Source organism: Simochromis diagramma, unplaced genomic scaffold (genome assembly GCF_900408965.1).
Source record: "Simochromis diagramma unplaced genomic scaffold, fSimDia1.1 OVJJ01000304.1, whole genome shotgun sequence".
In the NCBI taxonomy this organism is placed as follows: domain Eukaryota; kingdom Metazoa; phylum Chordata; class Actinopteri; order Cichliformes; family Cichlidae; genus Simochromis; species Simochromis diagramma.
In genome coordinates this window covers 822,270-839,251 of record NW_024387030.1, presented here as the reverse complement: position 1 = coordinate 839,251, position 16,982 = coordinate 822,270, and the positions used below count along the sequence as shown (strand labels likewise).

General features: G+C 40.8%; 1 protein-coding gene across 2 annotated transcripts; it reads right to left on the bottom strand.

Annotated features, from left to right (window-relative positions):
- Window positions 1-459: 459 nt before the first annotated feature.
- Window positions 460-16,600, bottom strand: LOC120740416 (cTAGE family member 2-like). 2 transcript variants are annotated; one of them, XM_040042797.1, is made up of 25 exons: window positions 14,416-16,600; window positions 14,039-14,287; window positions 13,692-13,792; window positions 10,000-10,131; window positions 9,829-9,850; window positions 9,559-9,647; window positions 9,237-9,308; window positions 8,578-8,688; window positions 8,399-8,470; window positions 8,167-8,271; window positions 7,911-8,033; window positions 6,346-6,525; window positions 6,102-6,192; window positions 5,874-5,941; window positions 5,712-5,782; window positions 5,520-5,621; window positions 5,338-5,434; window positions 5,135-5,202; window positions 4,743-4,828; window positions 3,879-3,992; window positions 3,279-3,440; window positions 2,299-2,583; window positions 2,107-2,156; window positions 1,790-1,946; window positions 460-1,702 (listed from the first exon to the last, which is right to left on the bottom strand). In XM_040042797.1, exons 1-25 carry the CDS (start codon window positions 16,553-16,555, stop codon window positions 1,467-1,469), a joined length of 4,983 nt encoding a protein of 1,660 aa, XP_039898731.1. In that variant the 5' UTR covers window positions 16,556-16,600; the 3' UTR covers window positions 460-1,466. The 2 variants fall into 2 exon arrangements, with proteins under 2 accessions (XP_039898731.1, XP_039898732.1); XM_040042798.1 differs by lacking the exons at window positions 13,692-13,792; window positions 14,039-14,287; window positions 14,416-16,600 and adding an exon at window positions 11,757-12,271.
- Between the last annotated feature and the right edge of the window lie 382 nt (window positions 16,601-16,982).

Below are 16,982 nucleotides of genomic sequence, written 5' to 3'. Positions count from 1 at the left end.
AGCTAATGTAAATCCAAATAAATATGCCCCTGTAATATAATAATTTGTACACACAAATACTGCATAGCAATATATTAAATAGGCTGCACTAGCTCCTAAAAGCAAAAGAAGTTCCATCAGATTAAGTTACAGCATCAAAACTTGTTGATTCAAAGTTCCACGGCGGAGGACTAGCACGCATTTAAATGCATTTTAAGTTTTACAGTTGATAAAGACTTCATTCATACTAAGAGATACACAATTAAATGACAAAAGTTCTAACCCCCTATTAAAACTTTAATTATAGGACAGTCTGGGTAATGAGCTAGCAGATCTTTTTCTCAAGTTTTACATGTTTAATGTTGACAGAAACTTTCTATTAAGATGTCTCAGGGATTCAATATTTAATTGAACTTCTTTTCACCATCAATTTCAGTGGTTTGGTCCACTTAAGGTCAGAGTGGGTTGTATTTGGTCAAATTCAAAACAATTTAAAAATTTATTTAAAAATAGTTACATTTTAATGTTTTGTTTCTCCTGATGACTTTACAGCTGTATGCATAACTTACATTAGTAAATATGATGACACTGACAATTCAAGTCTTTATTAATCTAGCAATAATCACTTTTTACAAAATTCACATGAAGGTATCCTCTGTTCCAGTCAGTCTATTAAACTCACTCCTGTGACTGTTTATTCAGGGAAACATGAGCAGCTATTATAAGCCACGTTTTTCAAAGTCTAGGCCATATTAAAGTCACTGTAACATGATCAAAAGCACTGTTCAACTGCTTCTCTCACTTTGAAATAAGAAGAAAAATATCCCACTTCCCACAGGGAAGTCAGTGAAATTCAATTATGCAACTCTGATACATTTCACCAAAAGCAGTCTCATTTGAGTTCAAGATCAACTCCGCTCAGTCGCAGGCAAAACCAGGCTTAACGTGATCGGACTGAAGTGTCATAAAATCCAACGACAAGATGCTAACCAGCTACATTTTTTTTTTTTTTTTAAATTATACTGATGATGACAGACAAAAACTATTTCAGGGCTAGTTGTGTTTTTGCCATGACAGACATGCTATGATCATTCAAATCTCTCCTTCATCTCGGTGAAGTATTCCCATCAAAAACCTCTGACGCTGACTAGACGACAGGCAGCTGTTTTTGGGTCATGTGACACACGCAGTCCAGGCCGAGTTTACTTTAACATCAGCTTCCTCATAGAGAATGTAAATGGTGAGCGAAACAGGTGAGGGAATAACAAAGACGTAAGAAATAATGTCATTGGACAACAAGCAGCAAGAAAACAGGCCAATGAAGGAGGATGTTCTCCCCTGCAAACACTATTCCATAAACACATCCTTCTGGTGAATAAATAGATGTTTATGGAAAAAGGGTAACCAGCAATCTGCCCTACACTGTTCACGTTAAACATTAATCAGAAGTTCTTCGTCTCACAGCTGATGTAGAAACTCAGTCAGGCTCAAATGGCGTCTTCAGGTGAGGTTGCGTTCTCTGGAGACTGGCTTTGTGGTGCGGGAGGGAGGGATTGATGAGGTGGGGGAGGGCCCATGGAAGAAGGTGGGTGGCCGTCGGGAGAAGGGGGTCGCATATTGGGAGCATAGGAGGGCATGTGAGGATGAGGACCAACAGGAAGGGGAGCTCCACTAGGATGGTATCGAGGAGGGGCCATCACTCCTGGAGGTTGAGGAACCCACACTGAAGGGGGAAAAAATGGAAAGGTCAAGTTTACAATAATGACATCTGGAGATGGTTAAAGGTGCAAAGACGGATGAAAGTTCCTACTAGGCCTGATGGGAAGTCCCCCAGGTCCCCTGGGAGAGTAGAAATCAGGAGGTGGGGGTCCATAAAGGGCTCTGCGAGGAAAGGGACCATCCATGGGACCCATTGGTGGACCCATCCTTGGATCTGCTTCAGGGGGAGTCCTGCGTTCAGGACCGGACTGTTGGAAGACAGAAAAAGATTAGAGAGGCTGAGCCACAAATAAGCACTCAGTATTCACACACAGAGGCATATCGTTAGCTTCATAGCATAAGTGCCTAAGTCATATAGATATACAAATGACTTAGGCACTTATGCTATGAAGCTAACGATATACTTACCTCTCTATGGTCCTGTTCACCAGGTCCAAAGCTGTTTTCTCTGTAGGAATCTGCATTGACAAAACATTTAGTGAATTAACAGAAATATGAGGGTCACGTGTGCATTTCAGCACATGTTAAGGAGGATTGCTTTTCTTTACATGTCCAAGTTTACCCATTTAGAGTCAAAAAAGAGAGAGAGCAGAAACTCACCTGGCATGTCTGCAGGGTGAGAGGGTCCTGGAGGAACATTCCGAGGATGGTGGGAGCCAGGAGGGAGAGGAGGGAGTGGACCGGGAGGAAGGGCACGAGGAGGGAGTGGACCGGGAGGGAGGACGCCAGGAGGGAGGGCGCCGGGAGGGAGAACACCAGGTGGGAGGACACCGGGGGGAAGGACGCCAGGAGGGAGAGAGTCAGGAGGAGGCAAAAGGCCCAGAGCTCCTGGAGGAGGTAGAGGTCTTCTGTACATGGGAGCTCCTGGTTCTGGAAACATATAACCTGAAGAAGAGAGCGATGGATAGTAAGAAGATATTTGCTACACAAAGCTTAAATCTGTGGTGACATTCAGAAAACAGAGGATAGAGTGAGTGTCTGAGGTTTACCACATAAGAGCTGGAAATAGAAATGTAGTAATACGTTGTACAAATACTTTCATCACAGGGACAATTTTAGCATCCAGAGTAAAAACTCAAAATGCTTTCCAGACAATGAACATGCAACATCAACATGCTTTAGCCCCCCCCACACACACACACTATACTTATATTATATTTAAAATGCAAGATGCACATGCACACAGTAATAATATGCATGACAACTATGTTGAATATCAACTAACTTCTATTCATATTTGTGTATTCATGTACTCATTCATTCTTTTCATACGCAAGTGCTGGAACCATTGCAGGGGAACGTCATCCATGCAGTGACAACTTAGTTTTACTATCACCTAATGGAGATGCTGGGGGGAAAAAAAAAGGTTTGGAAAAAAAAAAGGTTTGAATAGGTGCACAGGGGGCTTCCATGTGGCTATTTTAAGGTCTCACAGGGATTACTCATACTTACACTGACCTCATTTTTTGAAACTTTGGCCCTTCGTTTCTGTTTGCTAAACATTGTCTTGATAATCTGTGAGATGTTGGCTGTGTGGGCACTTGTAACAGTCTGGTTCTCTCCAGTTTTTTTTCACACACCTGGAGGTCCTAAAGGCCCAGGTGGTCCTGGTAAAGGTCCTGGTGGGGGTCCTCTGCGATCTCTCTCCCAGGTAGGAGAGATTGAGCCGCTGTCTGAATGAGGACCTCCACTGCGCTCCATCTCCCCCTGGCCTCCTGGGGGCTCCCCTGGACCACGAGACACTGTGCAGGAAAGGATTGTTGGAAGAAGACAGGGGGGAAAAAAAAAAAAAAAAAAGTGACAGACAGAGAGAGGGGCACAGAAGAAGAAAGAGAACAAGCAGAACAAACGCCCAGAGACGGTGATGACAGTAAGTCCAGATTTCATCATATTATATTCTGTTGTCTTTTGTGCATTCAAGATTGCTGTTAGCATGCACAGACCATGCAACAAAATGCTTCAGCAGTTTGTCATGCTATAGTCAGCTGGTCATCCCCAACATGCTGCATGTTTCTACACCATTTATGAGTATGAATGAGAAAATGTACTCTCTCAATTATGTAAGAATAAAATTATTACAAGTATATTTATATTTGTAGTGTTTGTGTGTCATTCTAAGGATCTGGCCATGCTTCGTGTATGTGTTTGCTGCAGCTAGCTGCACCTTTAAATGCATTTACCTCTAGGAGACAGTCGAGCAGGTGGTCCATCCATTAACGTAGGAGGTGAGAGAAATGGTCTGGTTTCCGATGAAGGTCGACCCAGAGGAGAAGGAACATACGGTGACCTTTCAGCTGGAAATAAAGGAATGTTTGGTGAGTGCAAATGGAAGAAAATCTGCAGCCCTGCAGAGTCTTACGACCGCAATTTAGGCAAGAAGCAGCTTTTTTTTTTTTTTTTTTTAGAACTTTCCAACCACCTTCTTCAGTCAGTGATTTACATCTAGAGATTTTAATCTGTCACTCTAATTATAGTACTTTCAGAGAGATTTTTGCAGGGTGGCCACTTCTTAGGATTCACATTCCAAAACTGTCTCATTTATAAATAAATAAATAAAATTCCATTTTATTTATGTAGTGCCAAATCACAACAACAGTCGCCTGAATACGCTTTATATTATAAGGTAAGGACCCGACAACACTACAGCGAAAACCCCAATAATCAAAGACCCCTTATGAGCAAACACTTGGTGACAGTGGGAAAGAAAAACACCCTTTTAACAGAAGAAAACCTCCAGCTGAACCAGGCTCAGGGAGGCTTAAGAGCATTAAAAGGTGGCTACTGGACTTCTTTAAGTTTTTGAAGACAATTCACTTCCTCTTCCAAGAAGGTTCTTCATCCAAACAGTTTGAAAATACCCTTTGCAGCTTTAAGTCCTCAGAGACATTTTTGTGAGTTGTCCCAGACGTGGATTAAGCCCCAGATTAGAAGAAAATTCATTGCAGGATTCTACTGAAAAGTACGCTTTTTTCCACTGACTGGCCTTTCAGGTTTGATGATTCATGTCATGTTTTAATGATTTATATGTGCGTGTGTGTACGTACCGCGGAAAGGCATTGGTCTTGCTAGACTGTTCAAGGCAAACGGGTCTTTGTCGAGGGCGTCCAGTTTAAACTGTGTATCCGTCAGTCTGCAAACAATCACACCTAAAGTTAAAACATGGCAAGCACTTTTGGTCCTGGAGATGTTAATACAATTGTTAAGAAACATATTTAAAAAGAAAATGTATTTAAAAGCTGCCATGACAAAAGTAGCAGTACATTTCAGTCTTAAGAACTGCTCATTTATAATGTGTGTTCACAACTTTTTATTTTTTAAAAAAAGGCACAAACATAAAGCCAATAAAAGGACTATACTGGATCATAGATCTCTGCAGAAACATGGAGATGAGGGAATCATCTCAGTATTTCACTCAAAATGCTGACATCATGCTTACTTCTGTCTGAGGAGAGCGTTGTCTCTTCTAAAGTCTGACAGTTCTCGTTCTGCTGCTCGGGCTGCCACCTGGAAATGCCAAAAACATAACAAGACAAGAATTTCAGGGGCAATTAGTTGTATAACCACAGTTTCTTTCACTTTATAACATAAGTGTAACAATTCAGAAAGAAACTTGACAAATCTTTGTCGAGTTTTACTAACCCAGTTATTATGAGCTTTCTTTTCATGTGCTGATATCTGAGTCTGGTAAGACTGTTTGGTTTTCTCCAGCTCTTCCTCCATTTCTTCAGCTCGTTGCCTGAAGCAAAGCAGAAATGAGACAGTTTGTAAGGACGAAAAACTAACAAATGCTTTCAAGCTGCTACAGACTGTGTTTCAGCTACCTGTAGTTGTTAAGTTCCTCCATCGCCAGCGCAATATTTTTGTCTGCTTTGTTTAACTTCTCCTCTTTCTGCACACGCTCTTTCTCCTCCACCGTCAGAAGTCTACAAATATTTAATGACACAGTTTTAACATCATCTGATTGTTACAGATAGATTTGTTCATATAAAACCGTTTACTGCATATGCATATACCTGTGCAGTTTGAGCTCATTCTCCTGATACATTTCTGTCATAATCTGGAGTTTCTGTTGTAATCGTTGGACCTAAACACAAGGTAAAAGGTTTAATCCAAAGGAAAACAGATATGGACCATGTATAGAACAAATACAGTCAGACACAGGTGAGGTCAGTTACCTGATCCGAGTAGTTCTCGGCGTCCGACTGCAAAGTTAGTTTCTCTTTCTCCATATCTTCTATGCTCACTTGAGGGGGGGGGGGGGGGGGGGACAAAAAAATCAAAAACAAAAGACATGACATGCACGCTACCAGGGATATGCCGAGACTCTAGCATGGTTCATACATATCATTAATATGGAAAAGGTTAATAAGTACATTGACATAGATGTTCTGTAGTTTACTTACATTGCAGGTCTTCTTTTGCTTTGATTTCATCGTTCAGTTTGGCAAATACTCTGTCCTTATCCTCATCTAGGGATTTGAGGTCTGCATTCAGCTATACAAAAATAAAGACATGTTAGAGGGGAAACTCTACAGAGATTACATTAAAAAAAAAAAAAAATAAAAAAATAAATAAATATAATTCTTGCGTGCCAGCACATCATCAACTTGAATGCTAAACACTATGTGCTTGGTTGTTTCCATCTACCTTAGCAGCATAAACAAGTTTCTGGACTTTCTGCAGATGGGCCTGGGTGTCCGTTATGTCCCCTCTTCCATTCTTCTCTCCTTTTTCTGGCGTACCATTGGCTGTCTCCTTTTCTCCTCCTTCCTCTTCCTCCAGCTCTGAATCCCAGCCTTTCAACCTCAGCAGTCGATCTGTTAAGGACTAGAAGCAAACAGATTTTTTTCTGACAGTTAATTATATTCTCACTGAATCATTTTAATATATTTTCTGTCATTCTGCCATTTTCTGGAGACATGACAGTAGTTGAGACCTGATTTAATATAGTTAAAAGCAAAACACAAAACAAAACATAAAATCAGAAATTTAAAAATGTCTGTTTTTGCCCTTAAGATCGTGTTTTCATAGAAGTCCAGGCAGCTTGTAGCATGGCTGCTGTTTTCAGTTCACTCCCCTGGAAGTCCTATTATGGCCACTAACATTGTGTGCGCTGATCCTCTTTTTTTCTCTGTTTGCTCTCTTGTGAAGAAAAGCAAACAGAAAGAAAGACGTGGGGAAAATGAGCAGAGCAAATGGCTTCTGTTTCAAACTGACCCGACTTCTATGCAGAGAATTGTTGTTGGTGCTGAGAGTTGGCTCGTCAATTACAACGCAGCACTTTTTGGTTAAACAGTCTATAGTTTCCAAGCCTGAAGACAGATTAGAAGTACAACGAGGAGCATGCTCACTGCAACTTGACTATTGCCCCCCAAAAGACAAAATTAAAACCCTTGAACACAACTGGCACAGTTACTCATTCATTTCACAAAATCACACATTTATCTGATAGTGAGTCAAGCATTGACCAGAAAACGGGGGCAAAGATAGAGCCAGGCTTTGGCACCTAGGGAAACAGTTAACCAGCTGTGGAGATAACGATACAAAGCCAAAGCTGACGGTGACCAGTCACGACTACTGAAAGCAAACAGTGGGACACCCACAGCAATCTGGGGGAAAGAAAAAAAAAAAAGTAATAACTGATAATACTTCTACATAGATCTTATGAACTGAAGAATCTTTTTACAGTCAGCAAGTGAGGTGGAACTTTTAAGGAGGTCTGTAAGTGCTACAGTGTAAACGAAAGAAACAGTCTTGATTTATAACACCAGACAAAAAAAGAGAAAAACAAATGCTAAGGAGTAATCTGAAACCTAAATTAAAACTGAGATTACAATCAGATTAATCATCCACCATTACCTCAATAGAGGCAATTTACCTTTGTCCTAAGAATGTTCAGTGGAAATTTTGTGAACTGTGATTTGTGCCAGTGTTCTTTATTTTTTGGCCACACAAACAAAATCTAAACTCAGCACCCTACTTGCAACTTTTGTCTACCTTCCCGAAATATAAAGAGAGTTAAAGGGTGTCTGTTTTCACACAGAGGCAGACCTGAAAAGGACTAAATGGACTGAACAACATAAAAATAAAAGTTGAGCTGGTAGCAACTCAGGCATTTCCAAAAAGATGACCTCAAAAGAAGACTGGCCAAATTTAAAATTTATCATTTTTATGGGCTGCTTCACAGAACTTAACCTTAGAATAAATCATACCATTATACGTTCATCCTTTGTGGCCACATCCTGCATCATCCCGCTGTAAGCAACCTCACACCTTTTCATCTCTGCCTCCAATTCACTCACTCTCTCTGCCCATCCCTCCACCTGCTGCCTCAACTGTGGAGAAAAGAGTTGGGGGGAGGAAAAAAAAAAAAGAGGGGGGTAAGCCAACAATCTTGTGCACCCATTTTGGAAACACTATTTAGTTTACTGCCATACGAAGTTTTTTGTGTGTGTGTGTCCATCGTACATGAGCATTGCTCTCCTTTAGCACTACATTCTCTTCTCCAGCTGTTTCCAAGTTCCTCTGTAGTCTGTCACTGTTCATGCTGTACACTTTCAAAGTGGTCTGCGCCTAGAGAAGGACAGACAGAAATATTATAAAACCTAGTGGAACAGAGAAGAGGCGGAAAAGAAGCACCAACAGAGGAAAGAGAACAGACAGGCGAAAGTGCAAATGTGACAGTTTTGGAATACTGCACCTGCTCTTCCTGTGACTGAAAGTCTTTAGTTTCATCTTCAAGGGATTTCATGCTCTCCTCGATGACTGCTATCTGGATAGAGAAACCAAAACAACTTTCATTCACTATGAATTCTACAGCTTCTCACTCAGGATTGCCAACTAGGCTTCCACAGTACTTCTGTTAGTGTGTGAACCTACCCTCCTTTCTTGTTCTGTCCTGTGCTCCCTTTGCTGGTCCAGTTGATCCTTTAGCTGTTCCAGATCCCTCTCCAACTCTTGTTTGGAGTGCTCCAACTGTCTGGCTTTGACCTAAGACAACAAGATCAGAAAACTAGTTCAAGTAGCTGCAAAACTGGGACACAGTAACATGAGTAAGGGTTGTAAAGACATGACAAATAATGTCACTACAGATCTGAGGTGAAGCAGTGTAAATATTCTACATTTTGACTAGTTCTGCAAGTCTGTGTCAAACATTATACGGCAGTGGCTGTACTTCATTGTGTACATCAATAATAATAATAAAAATAATATAATAATGTTATTATTATTCTTTTTGTAATATGCTAAACCTCACTATACATTACCACTCACTCAAAAATTATTCCAACAAGTGTGAACATATGGCTGTTTAAAAAAAAATAAAAAAACTCTTTGTAGGGACTTTGACAGCAAATAAAAAATACAAGCTTGTTCAACTGAATAAACAATAGGACATGTGTCTCTGTTCACACAGATGAGGCTCGTGGGAGTGTAGCAGTGTACCAGACATGAAGACTGTGTGAGCCATATTCATTAAGAAGCATTCAAGTAGGTTTTCTTTACACCAAGAATGGTTTCCATACTTTTCTCTGCCTTACCTCCAGTTGTTCTGTCTTCTGAGTCTGACCCAAGACACCGCTGTCCCTCAGTGAACTCTCAAGGTTGTCATACTGTAGATGAATAAATTTCTCAGTACATCATGCATGATATCATCAAGAATTACATTAGATTTCTGATCACCTACAAATGCTCAGTAAGTAAACCTCTCTGCTTTGTAGATATCACCTTAGAAAGCTTGTAATCCAAATTATCTGAAATCTATAGAAGGATATATATATATATATAACAAAAAAATCTCTGACCTCACATTATTGTGCGAGACCAGATCTGTGTCTAGACAGCACTGGCATAACTACTAACCTCTTGTTGACACTGACTCAGACTCTCAAGGACTTTGGATTTCTCATCCAGTAGCTGTGCAACCTGTTCTGCCATCCCCTGCTCTCTACCTGAAAAACAGCCAAAAACAATTTCAGATTTATTTTGTGTCATTTTAAAAAAAAAAAAAAAAAAAAAAAAAAAAAGTGGTTTATTTGTTAACATTCACAGGTCAAAGAGAAGAAAAACTGTCAGTGATAATGTTAAACGTGTCCATAAAATGACACTCAGGAAGAGGAAGTGAGAACTTACGTCGATAAATTCTGCTTTTTATCTGTGAGGAAATAAAAGAAATGAAAGAAGAAGAAAAAATGTGCTTAGTGACAGGTCCGACAGTTCAAATAGAAACCATACTAAGAAACCATCTTAGGTGGCAAAAAATATTTATGATGTTGAAGTGAATATGCATGGCTGTGCACTCACAGAGCTGTAACATCTACAGGTGAACAACAGAAGTGTCATCAGGCCCAACAGGCCAGAGACAATGATAGGTTCCCATGGTACACCATACAGGTCTGGCCCAGGTCTTAAGTCATCGGGCAGAGACGACACCACCTGAGTAAAGAGAAAATAATGACCAGTTCCTGTTAGAACCTGTGTCTTTTTAAATAAGATATGCGAGTCCGGGAATAAAAACCTGATGTTCTACTGATGCTCAAGGACATTAGCTTTTCTGTCCTTGAGTAAATATGACTGCCTCTTAAACATCTGCCCAAACCAGTGTGGAGACAGACCCGTGCCTTCTTAAATATATTAATAAATTGTACTATATACTATGTGCCAAATAATAATGCAGCAAGTATCAACTTTCTCTCAGTAGAACTTTTCGTGGTCACACACCTTGACAAAAAGAGAGATGCCATTTAAAAGACAGTGTTTTTTTTTTTGATTAAAGAAGCAAATAAAGAACTTAAACTAACCATGTTTGTTAATAAGTAGCACGGTCAAGTGAGTGTAAGAGTAAAGAAATTGTGTGTGCAGTGTTTTTTGGAGGAAGGAATCAAACCAACAAGAGGCATCTCAGTAAGAAGAGCCACACCAGCAACTGAGCTCTAATGGCTTTTGTAGAGCACCGGCACAATGGGTTGAGGTGTTATTAATGTTGCTGATTAGAAATATGCCACACCTCCTCTCCAGATCCTGAAGAGAAGAACTAAAAGGAGACTAAAAGGAAAGCGGGGATGGAGGGCACAGACTCAAACTCCTGGTTAGATTAACCTCTCCAGCTCTCAGCGGCGCAAAGTTAGTAGTACCATTACCAGCTGCATTTCAAGATGGTGGAGTATGAGTGTGTCAAACAAAGGTGAAAGTCCCACAACAATGATGAAACCAGCCCACTGACAGGGTACCACAGGAAGGAAGGTCCAGTGATAAATGATGAGCAGTGACTAAATTTTGAGAATAAGAGCATTAAGATTCACCAATGGTAAACTGATCACAACAAGGCCCCAGACTGATGAAAAAATTAAAATAAATCACAAATATACCAGGACAGCACTCCAGAGAAAAATCTGAGTGGCAAATACTGCATATATACAAAAATATATATATGTTTTTGTATATATGCAATGGTGTTAAAGCGTGACCATGCATTTGTTTATCATCTGACGGTACATTCACTGATGCATATCCAATAAATTTGAATATACAAATATATTAAACATTTATGATGCACCGGACTGACAGACAAAGGTCAATATTTTCTAATAAGGTTCTTGGTTTTTAGGACCAGGATTTGGGCTTTCTGAAAGAAATCTGTCAAACTGCTAAACAAAATACTACCAAACAGCTGGTCTTTAGAAGATGGGTTTATGTACAGTTACCCAGTTTTTGACCACATTAAATAGGGCGCAGTGTTAATAGTTATATCATTCTACTACAGACAAATGTGGAAAAATATCTGTCATTTTTAACTTAAATCCGAACACCTGACAAGACAGCGCTGTTACTGACAACTAGCCAGCTAACTATTACCAGCTAACTGTTTGAGCAATTAAACACCTTTGAAAACACGAAGAATAATCCTGACAACAGGTCATACTCTTACTTCGGAATGAGATGGACAACACCAAGAGCTGTAGCTAGTACCGAAAAATACAAAAACATGACTGTTACATGGAAGCCCGTTACATTATCTCGGCTAATTGGGAATTGCTAACGAAACCTGCCACATAACGTACATCCTTCACTTTCTCCACGGCGATACTGTAGTAAGCCTCTGCAGTCTCCTGGAAGTCGGCCGCTTTGATGCCCGACTGGTCACTCGCCGGATTCTCTGCCATGTCCAAATTATTTCATCTGACGTATATTTAAACTTAAAATTTTTTATATTTACACCGTTAAGAAACTAGAGCTGTGAAGCGGGTCAACGGCGGTTTCACATCCTATCCACAACACTGACGCTTAGGACTATACCACGTCCTGCTGGACGTCGTAGGGAGTAGTACGAAAACTACTGTACAGCTGTACAACCATTGTAAACACTCCAAACATCAAATAAAATCTGAAAATATAAAATAATATAAACATAGCATGTATAGTATAATGCATCACGTGCACGCTGTTTCGTGTCCTCAAAAGTTCACCCGGATGATTGCACACCCCCGCTGGTGAAAATGGTTCAGTCGCAACGTCACCAATTGTAAGATGCCACACTGGCATATCGGAGCGCTTTTAAAGTGACACCAGGGGAAACAGGTGTTACCAAAATGACACCTGTATTATCATTATTTTGATCATTTTCATTTAAAGAAAAAGTAACACATTTGCATCGAACGGGTATTTGTCAACGTGTCGCGTGCTCGGCCTTAGGCCAATGACAAATTAGGAGACAGGTGAAGGTAAAGACTTCCCATATAAAAAAGAAAGAGAAACAATTAAGACCCACGTAGGAAAGTATGGAGTCGTAAAGCATAAAGTCGTAAAGAACAAAATAAAAATGCTCTATTTTACTGAATTAATGAGATAACTAGGAAAGCTATTCATACGAGATATATGACATTTCTCAAACAATTACTATATTTTTCTGTCTTTTCCATGTGAATTAAAACAGTCTGACAGCCATCCAGTATTTCTTATACTCACCAGCCTGGCCTCCATCTGAAACCACTTTCACCTTTCAAAACATGAGAGACAGTTTGTCTTCACAGGTGTGTGAGTCCAGAGTGTCACAGACCCAAATGTGAGTAATGTTTAAGGAACCTAGCCAGCTTGACAGCTGAGACGTAAGCAAAGCTAAATGCCAGAGGGAGAGTCAGCTCAGCATGTCACCAGAGTAATATCTTAAAGAACCAGGCACCACAAAATGCCACACTGACAGAGCAGAGGGTGATTTTTAGTGCCTCCCATATATTTTTTTTTGTACTATAACTTTAACACCTTTAATACAGGCATGCAAACACAGAGGCGGGTCAAGTGATATGACTATATTAGAGAATTATTTTGACATATCAGGAATCATGGCTAGAAGACGATCCTGGTATCAAAATGTAGGTTATGCTATAACCTATTTTGAGGCTTGAAAGTTGCCTGCCCCAGCGAATGATCAGAAAACACATGAAATATGCAAAGCACTAATGTTTTTTTGCTATAGAAACTGATAAACCTATTATATTTAAGCTCTTAAATTTCATTACAAGAAAACAGGCATACTAAACAAAACAAGATTTTGAATTAGATTGTGACACTTTGAGTGGCTGTAAAGTTTTAGGACTTGTAACTCGCAAAACATTCATAGAATGAAGATAAGATGTTACAATAACATCTCACCTTCATAGAATGTATCATAGCAGCCCATGCTATGATACATTCTGCTTTTCCCTGTACAACATGATCAAGGCCACAATTAGCCACAAATCAAAAGCTATTGGACAAAGCATGTTAAAACTAGATTAGAAAAAAATTTTCTGGCTAGGCAGCATGCACCCTGCTTTGACCTCAGCCCCCCATCATTGCCATTGTGGATTAATCTCTGGCATGAACTGAAGAATCCCTCTCAACATACACAACACTAATCTCTGTAGATTAAAGCAAAAAGGTATATTTGGAAATCAAATGACAAAAAATTGGTTTCTGTTTCTGCAGATTATAAATCCTCAGAAACTGGCACAGCGTACCTGCACAGTAAGCCATATGAGGAGCTCCCTCACTGCACAAGTGTGGGCGTAGGAGTCTTCAGCCATCTGATAAACGAAGTCCAGAATTTGCTTCATAACTCCTGCAGTTAAAGTAACACACATACTGCTGTTTAACATAAATCTCTTTTATGATGCTCAAAAAATATTGATCTTTTAATGTGACACATTACTGTAAAAAATGAAAAGAAAATATTTGTTTTGGCCATCCGGTTTTTGGGGTTATGTGAAGTGAGGACGATGACGAGGTAGGTCGAGTAGCTTTTGCTTAAGATTTTTAATAATATTTTAAACTCTTCTTGATTAATGGATACCTGGGTTATCCATACCTTTCAGCATCTCTGGTGATCCTGGCTGAACATGAGGAAGGGATGCTTCTTCAACACTTCTGCCCTGTTTTTTTCCTCTTATCTCATCTTTTCCTACACCACCACCCACTTGGTTATTGCCTTCTTTCATTATCATCCAGTCATCTCTCTGGATGGATGGATCTTGTGTCGTCTTCAACTCTTCCTCAGTGTTCGCTTTCTTATTTTTTCTATGATTTGAACAAGAGACGCCAACACAGCTGGCCTCGGCTGCATTTGACAGGGAAACACATGTACAGATGCAATTCAAAACCATGCCTGAATTTGAAAGACTGAATTAAATCTCATTAGTGCTGGCCATGAGGAAGCCAGTAGGAGGCAATGTTGAGAAAAACTACCTTGATGATTACGGTCGTTGGTCTGTCTTGTGTTGAAAGTCTGTCTCACTCTTCCCAACAGTGTTTCCAGTTTTTGAAGCGCCATAAGCATTCGGGTCTTTTCTTTGTCCCCCTGCAGTGCATCAGTGAGTGTCACGCTAGGAGCAATCAGCGTCTCCTTGTGATGATACAGAAGTCTCTCTACATCTGACAATATAGATTCATCCTCCTCATCAGGTTTGTACAACATGGTGTCTGAATTGGACAAAATGTAATCCAAAAACTGAAGCTTGTGTCGCCCAAAAAGCTCTAGCGAAATAGCTGTCTCATCTGCACCCATGTGAGCGAGCAGGTTTTTGTAATGTTTGGAGAGAGTTCTTGTCATCTCAGCAGAGGAAGGATGAAGCTGTGGCTGCTCTGTGATAGTGGGAGAGTCTTTGTCCACAACTTCAAGGTGGTGAGTGGTGGAATCTGGTTCTTGTTCAGGAGTTAAAGAGTCTTGCGAGTGCAACGCCTCACCTGGACTAGTACTGAAGCTCTGGGCTGGTTCGGCGGACCCGTCGGATTCGGTGGTAGATTTCTGGCTGAAAACACCAAAGGGGTTTTTTAAAAGACCAAAAGCTCCACTGGTTTTACTCTCTGTCTCTGTCTCCCCACTCTGATCAGTGGGTGGATGTGGAGACGCATCATCAGTCAAACTTGGGGCAGTTTGCTCAGATGTCACAGACTGACTTTTAGCAGGGTCACTATGTGGGGCTGAAGGCTCCCTTCCTCCCTCATGCCAGGATTCACTACCATTACTATCATTTTCCCTCATTTTTATATCAGTGTCTTTATCCTCCACTACAACAGCAGCCTTCTCTGTGTGCGTCTGTTGATCGGAGTTTAACTGTTGTGTTGCTTTGCTGCTACTTTCAGTGTCTCCAGACTCCGTTTTATCTCCCTGGCCTAATGCATGAGTGCTTTCTGCCTCCTCTGAAGTGTTATTTGCTGTTTCTTCATCCGAGTCTATCACCTGCCTCTCTCCTGGTGTGTTTGCTTGATCCTTTAGCTTCTCTGTCTGTATTGCTCCTTCACCTCCTTCCTCTAAACCACTTCCAGCTTTTTCTTCATGCACTTGAGGGCAAAGCTCATTTGAACATTTAAAGCTGTCATCCACCTCATTCTCCTCTTGATGCACTTCTTCAACCTCTGCTCGGTCAGTCTCTTCAAACTTTAGCTCCTCTGCCTTGGCTTGTTTTTTCTCTCCATCCTCCCCATTTCTTCCTTCCACATCTTGGTGGCTTTCAACCTGTGCGACTATTTCAGTGAAAGATGATCCTGAGCCATTCTGTGTGTTCGTGGTGCTCGGGATCTTTGCCTCATAATAAGAAGACTGCACTGTTTTTCCTTCTTCATCTTTCTTCTCTTTTTCCTGTACACCCTCCAGTTCTTCTTCCCTCTGTAACATCTCCACCTTGGCCTCTTTTTCCTTCTCTGGTAACTCTTCTTTCTGCAGCTGTTTTCTATCCTCCTTTAGCTCTCCCATCTCCCCCTGCATACTCTCCACTTCTGCCTTATTAGACTCCTTTTCTTCCTCATCTTCCTTTTGCTCTTTCACCTTTTCCCCTTCACCTTCTTTCTTCTCTTTTCCCTCTAGACCCACCAGTTCCTCTTCTTCCACTAACTCCTCCACCTTGGGGTGTTTTTCCTCCTCTGTATTCAACTGTTTGTTAGCCTCCTTTAGGTCTTCCACCTCTCCCTGCATACTCTCCACATCTGCCTTATTAGACTCCTTTTCTTCCTCATCTTCCTTTTGCTGTTTCACCATTTTCCCTTCACCTTCTTTCTTCTCTTTTCCCTCTAGACCCACCAGTTCCTCTTCTTCCACTAACTCCTCCACCTTGGGGTGTTTTTCCTCCTCTGTATTCAACTGTTTGTTAGCCTCCTTTAGGTCTTCCACCTCTCCCTGCATACTCTCCACTTCTGCCTTATTAGTCTCCTTTTCTTCCTCATCTTCCTTTTGCTCTTTCACCATTTTCCCTTCACCTTCTTTCTTCTCTTTTCCCTCTAGACCCACCAGTTCCTCTTCTTCCACTAACTCCTCCACCTTGGGGTGTTTTTCCTCCTCTGTATTCAACTGTTTGTTAGCCTCCTTTAGGTCTTCCACCTCTCCCTGCATACTCTCCACTTCTGCCTTATTAGTCTCCTTTTCTTCCTCATCTTCATTTTGCTCTTTCACCTTTTTCCCTTCACCTTCTTTCTTCTCTTTTCCCTCTAGACCCACCAGTTCCTCTTCTTCCACTAACTCCTCCACCTTGGGGTGTTGTTTCTCCTCTGCATTTCAACTGTTTGTTAGCTTCCTTTAGGTCTTCCACCTCTCCCTGCATACTCTCCACTTCTGCCTCATTACTCTCTTTCTCATCTTCCTTTTGCTCTTTTATCTCCTTTAAATCCTCCAGTTCCTCGTTATCCTCCACCTTCATCACCCCTTGATTCCCCCCATCCTTTGACTCCTCCTCTTTTTCAGCCTCTAATTCAGAACTGATCGCTGACTTGAAGTCATTTTCATTTAAATCATCTTCTTTAGTGCGTGATGCTTCGATCTC

What these genes read in the sequence shown, in the direction of transcription:
- LOC120740416 (XM_040042797.1), bottom strand. Translation starts at nt 16,555, where the DNA reads ATGCAGGGAGAGGTGGAAGACCTAAAGGAGGCTAACAAACAGTTGAAT. An exon ending in GGACAGAACAAGAAAGGAGG is followed by an intron (nt 8,471 to 8,577) that starts GTAGGTTCACAC and finishes TTCTCTATCCAG; the next exon opens with ATAGCAGTCATCGAGGAGAG. An exon ending in TGGGCCTTTAGGACCTCCAG is followed by an intron (nt 2,584 to 3,278) that starts GTGTGTGAAAAA and finishes TCTCTTCTTCAG; the next exon opens with GTTATATGTTTCCAGAACCA.